This window comes from Otolemur garnettii, unplaced genomic scaffold (genome assembly GCF_000181295.1).
Source record: "Otolemur garnettii isolate 467f Iridium unplaced genomic scaffold, OtoGar3 scaffold00172, whole genome shotgun sequence".
Lineage (NCBI taxonomy): Eukaryota > Metazoa > Chordata > Mammalia > Primates > Galagidae > Otolemur > Otolemur garnettii.
The window spans coordinates 2,954,996-2,962,480 of NW_003852567.1; the positions used below are offsets into that span (position 1 = coordinate 2,954,996).

Sequence of the window (7,485 nt, forward strand, 5' to 3'; positions counted from 1 at the left end):
AAAAAAAAAAAAAAAACACACAAGGAAAAGAAAATAGGTATAGGAGAGATAAGACTTTGCTCTGGCCTCTCTGTTCCTGGGCACAGAAAAGCACAGATTATGTTGTGTTTAGATGACCAAAAATATAGGTAGTTGAGGTCTGGATGCCTCACAGTTTCTTGTGAACCTCATCCTGGTGGCACCTATGGCTCAAAGGAGTAGGGCACCAGTCCCATATGCCGGAAGTGGCGGGTTCAAACCCAGCCTCGGCCAAAATCTACGAGAGAAAAAAAAAAAAAAAGAATTAGAACCTCATCCTTTTGGGCTTCGTTTTGTTTGAGCAGTCATGACTAGATCTTTAAGAGCATCTGACCAGGTTACTGTACTTTTTTTTCGTAGGCACTGAAGTGGCAGCAGCACCAGGGGCTGCTTCCTCCTGGTATGACTATAGATTTGTTTCGAGGCAAAGCAGCTGTCAAAGATGTGGAAGAGGAAAAGTTTCCTACACAGCTGAGCAGACATATTAAGGTATGATCCTTAAAAACTCAGCCAGTCATGGGCTTAGCTAGACTGTGGGGAGGGGGACTCATTTTCCTGCTCTAAGAACTTTTAGGATTACGGTCGGTGCTCCCTCGAACACTGCTGTAACCCAGCAGTGGCATATCTCAGTTGTGTAACCGAATTGATGTACACTTGACATCTGGCCTTGCACTTCCTCCCAAGTAGCCTGCATTTGGAAAAGTGGTTAACTATTATTTGGTTAAGCCTGAGACTAAATGTGGACTTTCTATGTACTTGTTCTGTTCAAGATTTTTGTTTTAGCCTGATATGTGTCAGGCAAAGTGTAAGTCATGGATTATAAAATAGGCTTATGTAATATTTGGGGAAAATGACTATTTCTGTTTTTTCGAGACAGTCTCCAGTTGCCCTCCAACTCTTGGGCTCAAGTGATCCTCTTGCCTTAGTTTTCCTATTTTTAGTAGAGATGGGGGCTCACTTTTGCTCAAGTTGGTCTCAAACACGTGGGCTCAAGCAATCCACCTGCCTGGGCCTCCCAGAGTGCTACGATTACATGGGTAAACCACCATGCCTGGCCAGGAAAATGATCTTATTGTCTTATGGCTGATTGGGTTTTCTGGCTTGTTTTTTGTTTGTTTTAATCTGAGAATTTTCTATGAGAAAGCACAATTGAGTAATTGCTACAGTTCCCAGAATTACAAGTGTATTTGCTACTTTAGCATCTCCTTTATTTTATTTTATTTTTTGAGACAGATTTTTTTTTTTAGAGATATCACTTTGTCACCCTTGATAGAGTGCAGTGGCGTTACAGCTCATAGCAATCTCCAGCTCTTGGGTTTTAGGTGATTCTCTTGCCTCAGACTCCTGAGTAGCTGGGACTACAGGCGCCTGCCACAATGCCCAACTACTTTTTTTTGCAGTTTGGCTGGGGCCACGTTTGAACCCACCACCCAGCACCCCACGCACTAAGCCACAGGCGCCGCCCATGATACAGATTCTTACTTTGTCACTCTTAGTAGAGTGCTGTGCATCATAGCTCACAGTAACCTCCAAGTCCTGGGCTTAAGTGATTCTCTTGCCTCAGCCTCCCAAGTAGTTGAGACTACAGTTATCTGCCACAAGGCCTGGCTGTTTTTAGAGATGGGGTTTCACTCTTGCTCAGGTTGGTCTTGAACCCGTGAGCTCAGGCAATCCACCTGCCTTGGCCTCCCAAATTAGCATCTCCTTTATATTAGTTTCTCTCAGTTTGTGCTCAGATTGAATTCGTGGACTTTGAAATATTTTAAATTCCTTAACTCTTCAATTTTGGCTTAGTGTTTTGAATTTGTGTTTTCTGAATTATATATTCTAACTTGCATGTACAGATTTTTCTGAGGCTAGACACAGTGGCTCATATCTGTAATCCTACCACTCAAACCAGCTTGAGGAAAGGGAGATGTTGTCTTTGTTAAAAATAGGAACCTTAGCCAGGTGTGGTGGTGTATACTAGCTGTAGTCTCAGCTACCCAGGAGGCCTAGGAGGATCACTTTAGCCCAGGAATTTGAGGTTGCTGTAAGCTAGGCTAAGGCCCACAGAGTGAGACTGTCTGGAAAAAAAAAAATTTTTATTTATTTATTTTTTTTGGCAGCACCTTTATTTCCCCTGCCTAAAGCCTTGAGACAAACAGAAATCCATTATAATTATGCTGCTGGACTAAGATTTTCTGTTGTAAACACTCGCCCTTTTTGACATTTAAAATGAAATCCACATTAGGGTTTTTCTTTGTTGTTTCTATAGTTTTTCTCCATTCTTGGGAGACTCATCACTGATAAATGCTCAGAATGCATTTAGCAGACAAACAGTCTGTCAGCTTCAATTGGTTCTCCTCGATTTGGTCAGCTACACATTATCTCTTGATTAAGTGAAGGTCATGAAACAGTGATAGGAAGTTTATGAGATAGCATAAGAAAACATACATTTACTTTGAAGAAATGAGTACTTTTCCCCTTAAGATGCACAACAGGAACATATGAGGCTTTATTAAGTTGAGTGTGAAAATCATGCTAATAGTGGCTGATTTAGCAAAAACTTAGGATCTGAGCTAACAGGATTATTTGTTCACAGTCCCATCTTAAAATAGTCTTTCCCTCTTCTTTGGAAATACCAATTACACATTGAAAAAACTGAGTACCTAGACATAAAACTGGTCAGAGAAAATACATCCACTGGTTCCTTGTGTCCAAGTACAGCAATGCCCCTCCAATACTCCATAACATGGGTCAGCTGTGATTTTATGCTAGGGCAGGATTTCTCAAAGGTTAAAATGGGAATTGTTTTAAGGCCACTAGATAAAAATGCATTTGTTTCATTGTTTCATTTGAAACAGTTTGGTCAGAAATCACATGTGGAGTGTGCTCGATTTTCTCCAGATGGTCAGTATCTGGTCACTGGGTCTGTTGATGGATTCATTGAAGTGTGGAACTTTACAACTGGAAAAATCAGGAAGGTAAAGTATTTTAAATATATTAACTTTCCTAGTGGAAGAATTACTGACTTTGAATTATTTATTTATGCTTTAAGTCAGATTTGTTGAGAAAGGATCTGTATGTAATAAACATGTATTACTTTTGTAACTTAAAAACTCATTTATAACCAGGCATAGTAGCACATGCCTGTAGTCCCAGCTACTCAGGAGGTTGAGGCAGAAGGATTACTTTAGCCCAGGTATTTGAGGCCAGTTTGGACAATACAGTGATACCCCCCCCCCCAACTCTTAAAAATCCCTCATTTAAAGTTATTTATTTTATTTTTTATTTTTTGCAGTTTTTGGCTGGGGCTGGGTTTGAACCTGCCACCTCTGGTATATGGGGCCTGCATCCTACTCCTTTGAGCCATAGGTGCTGCCCTTAAAGTTATTATTATTTTCTTTTTAATTTTTTTTGAGACAGAGCCTCAAGCTGTCACCCTGGGCAGAGTGCTGTGGCATCACAGCTTACAGCAACCTCCAACTCCTGGGCTCAAGCGAGTCTCCTGCCTCCGCCTCCCAAGTAGCTGGGACCACAGGCGCCCGCCACAACGCCTGGCTATTTTTATTTTGGTTGCAGTCATCATTGTTGTTTGGCAGGCCAAGCTGGACTCGAACCTGCCACCTCAGGTGTATGTGGCTGGTGCCTTAGCCCCTTGAGCCACTGGCGCTGAGCCCCTTAAAATTGTTTTTAATTAAATTTTGATTTTATTAACCAAGTGAAAACATTTGTTATTTATAATTTTAATGTGATTTAAATTTTCTTGACTGGGTAATAGGTACACCTAGGCTTTTTCAGGTAAAGAATTTTGCTCTTTCCTTTGCCCTTCATCCAGTCAATTCCCTTACTTAGGCCAGCCAGGGTTACCAGTTTCCTTTTTTTTTTTTTTTTTTGAGACAGAGTCTCACTATGTTGCCCTTGGTTTAGTGCTGTGGCATCACAGTTCACAGCAACCTCAGAATCCTAGGCTCAAGCAATTCTCTTGCCTCAGCCACCCAAGCAGCTGGGAGCACAGGCACCTGCCACAACATCTGCCTATTTTTTGTTGCAGTTGTTGTCATTTAACAGGCCCAGGCTGAGTTCGAACCAACCAGCCTCAGTGCATGTGGCTGGCCGTAACTACTGTGCTACAGGCGCCAAGCCTTCAAAAATTTTTTTACACAGATGATAGTATACTATGTACCCTGTTCTCCTTGCTTTGCCCTTTGTAGTATATCTTAGAGATCATTGCCTTATTATATTCAGTTACATGGATTTTGAACCATGATATATTTAACCAGCTGTTTTATATAAGGTTGTTTCCAGACTAACACAGTTGTAGTACTAATTGTGTTTATTTAATTATTTATTTATTTTTGAGACACAGTCTCAAGCTGTCACCCTGGGTAGAATGCTGTGGCATCATAGTTCACAGCAACCTCCAACTCTTGGGCTCATGCCATCCTCTGCCTCAGTTTTTCTATTTTTTAGTTGAAATGGGGTCTCACTTTTGCTTACGCTGGTGTCAAACTCCTCAGACTGCACCTACCTTAGCCTCTCAGAGTGCTAGGATTATAGGCGTGAACCATGTTGCCTGAGGCACCATGCCAGGCCCAGTTTCTATTTTAATATATTTTTATATAGTTTGCTTTTTTTCTTTTTAACTGTGAAGGAGTCTGACTTTATAATTGGAAAGAAAAATAAAGATACTTGCATTTGAACAACAATGGATAATAGGTGTAAAAGAGGCATCATTATTCAATATATGGTTTCAGGCCAGTTGTGGTGATTCACACCTTTAATCCTAGTACTCTGGGAAGTCAGAGTGGAAAGATCACTTGAAGTCATGAATCCAGAGCAGCCTGAGCAAGAGTGAGACCCCCATATCTACCAAAAATAGATAAGATTAGCCAGGCAAAGTGGCAGGCGCCTGTAGTCCCACCTGCTCGGGAGGCTGAAGCAGAGGATCACTTCAGCCCAGGAGTTTGAGTTTGTTGTGAGCTATGATATATATCTCACTATATATGTATAGTTTCAGGAAAAGTAGCTAATAATTAGAAAAAATATTAGTTTAGTTTCTCACTTTATACTCTAAAATAATTTTGTCTAGAAAAAGATCAGTAAGCAAAAGATCTAGGGTATTGGCATTTTTTATAACATCAGTTTGAATTGTGTAAAATTATTCATCTCAGTGAGTTCAGTTGTTCACTAGGAATATGTATACATAGCACTGCTATTTGCTTTGGAGTTTTAGGTTAGGCACAATCCATTGTGGTTTTAGTGAGTTTATAGACAACCTGTACTGGGACCTTAGTTTTGGTGATTATTTTGATAACTGCTAACCATTGTTTCCTTCAGGATCTTAAGTACCAGGCCCAGGATAACTTCATGATGATGGATGATGCTGTCCTCTGCATGTGTTTTAGTAGAGATACAGAAATGTTAGCAACTGGGGCTCAAGATGGAAAAATCAAGGTGTGTATTAAATGTCTCCATAAGACCTGAGCTCTTACGGAGACATTTTAAACGTTCTGTAATGGAGTCATATTGTGCAAATGATACTCCGAGTTAATAGTAGCTTTTGTTTATTGAACATCAACTTTCTGCTAATCATTGTACTTTTTCTTATTTAATCCTAATAACTCCGCCTGGAGTGAGTGGTCAATACTATGTTTGAGGTCACACAGTTGGTAAGTGATAGATCTGAGACTTTAGGCCAATTCTGCTCATGCCCTTTCTGTTGTACCACTCTGGCTTACTGTATGTGATGTACTATGATTTGATTTTTTTCTAGGGGATGTCCTGTAGCCAACTGGCTATGGTTTGTATTTAATGGTTGGTAATACATCCTGGGCTACATAAAATACAGAAATGATCTCTGCTAAGTGAACTTAGAGTCTAAATTTTTGTTTTAATGACTTATAAGGAAAGAGTTTTAAGTTTCAAAGGATTCAGTTATTGTTGTACTAGGTGAACTAGACATATCATATTCAGCTACTAGCATGTATTTTTAATGCTACTTTAGTACATTAATGAGCATTGCATCTTGTTTGACTCTGTAGACAATGGTGGGACACTCTGTTTACAAGTTTTTATTTATTTTTTTTTAATAAAGGTATGGAAGATTCAGAGTGGACAGTGTTTAAGGAGATTTGAGAGGGCACATAGTAAAGGTGTGACCTGTCTAAGCTTTTCTAAGGATAGCAGTCAGATCCTTAGTGCTTCTTTTGACCAAACAATTAGGTAAGTAAGAATCTCAAAACTGCCCTCACTTGAGTTTGAGTGATATAATCAGGTAGGTATTAGTGATTCTTTATGCTTTCAGCAGGACTATATGATAGGAAGAGTGAGGATATGTCAGACCTTATTTCTCCAAAGTACAGCTGACATAGTGCTGTTCTTCCGTCGATTTGAGTCTTTACCCAAAAGAGAGATTAGAAAGGGAATATAGTGTGATTCCATGTTGGTTCTTTTTTTTTTTTTTTTTTGAGACAGAGTTTTCACTCTGTCATCCTGGGTAGAGTGCTGTGGTGTCATAGCTCACAGTAACCTCAGACTCTTGGGCTTACGCAAGCCTCTTGCCTCAGGCTCCCAAGTAGCTGGAATACAAGTGCCTGTCATAGAGCCTGGCTAGTTTTTCTATTTTTATTTATTTATTTTTAACATTTTTTTTTTAGAGACAAGAGTCTCACTTTGTTGCCCTTTATAGAGTGCCATGGTGTCACAGCTGACAGCAGCCTCCAGCTTTTGGGTTTAGGTGATTCTCTTGCCTCAGCTGGGACCACAGGTACCTGCCACGACGCCCAGCTATTTTTTGTTGCAGTTTGGCTGGGGCTGGTTTGAACCTGCCACCCTCAGTATGTGGAGCCAGTGCCCTTCTCACTGAGCCACAGGTGCTGCCCAGTTTTTCTATTTTTGGTAGAGACAAGGACTCAGTCTTGCTTAGTCAGGCTGGTCTTGAACCCCTGAGGTCAGGCAATCCACCTGCCTTGGCTTCCCAGGGTACTAGGATTTACAGGCATATAGCCTGAATGCCTGCCTGCCTGCCTACCTGCTTGCCCTCCCTCCTTTCTTTCTTTATTATTTATTTACTTATTTTGAGACAGAGTTTCCCTTTGTCATCTTTGGTAGAGTTCCGTGGCCTTATAGCTCACAGCAACCTCCAACTCTTGGGCTCAGCAATTCTCTTGCCTCAGCCTCTCAAGTAGCTGGGATTACAGGCATCCACCACAGTGCCCAGCTATTTTTCGAGATGAAGTCTTGTTCTGACCCAGGCTAGTCTTGAACCTGTGAGCTCAGGCAGTACACCCACCTCAGCTTCCCAAGAGCGGGGATTATAGGTATGAGTCACCCCGCTTGGCTCCCTTTTTTTTTTTTTTTGAGACAGAGCCTCAAGCTGTCCCCCTGGATAGAGTGCTGTGGCATCATAGCTTACAGCAACCTCCAACTCCTGGGCTCAAGCGAATCTCCTGCCTCAGCCTCCCAAGTAGCTGGGACTATAGG

The 7,485-nt window shown here is 41.1% G+C and overlaps 1 protein-coding gene across 1 annotated transcript in view; it reads left to right on the forward strand.

Annotated features, from left to right (window-relative positions):
• SMU1 (SMU1, DNA replication regulator and spliceosomal factor) overlaps positions 1 to 7,485 on the forward strand; it is a 30,680-nt gene that overhangs the window by 19,061 nt on the left and 4,134 nt on the right. Inside the window, exons 5-8 of the mRNA XM_023519353.1 lie at positions 379 to 507; positions 2,865 to 2,984; positions 5,341 to 5,457; positions 6,098 to 6,225. Coding sequence (XP_023375121.1) covers positions 379 to 507; positions 2,865 to 2,984; positions 5,341 to 5,457; positions 6,098 to 6,225 — 494 coding nt within the window. The remainder of the gene's footprint in view (positions 1 to 378; positions 508 to 2,864; positions 2,985 to 5,340; positions 5,458 to 6,097; positions 6,226 to 7,485) is intronic.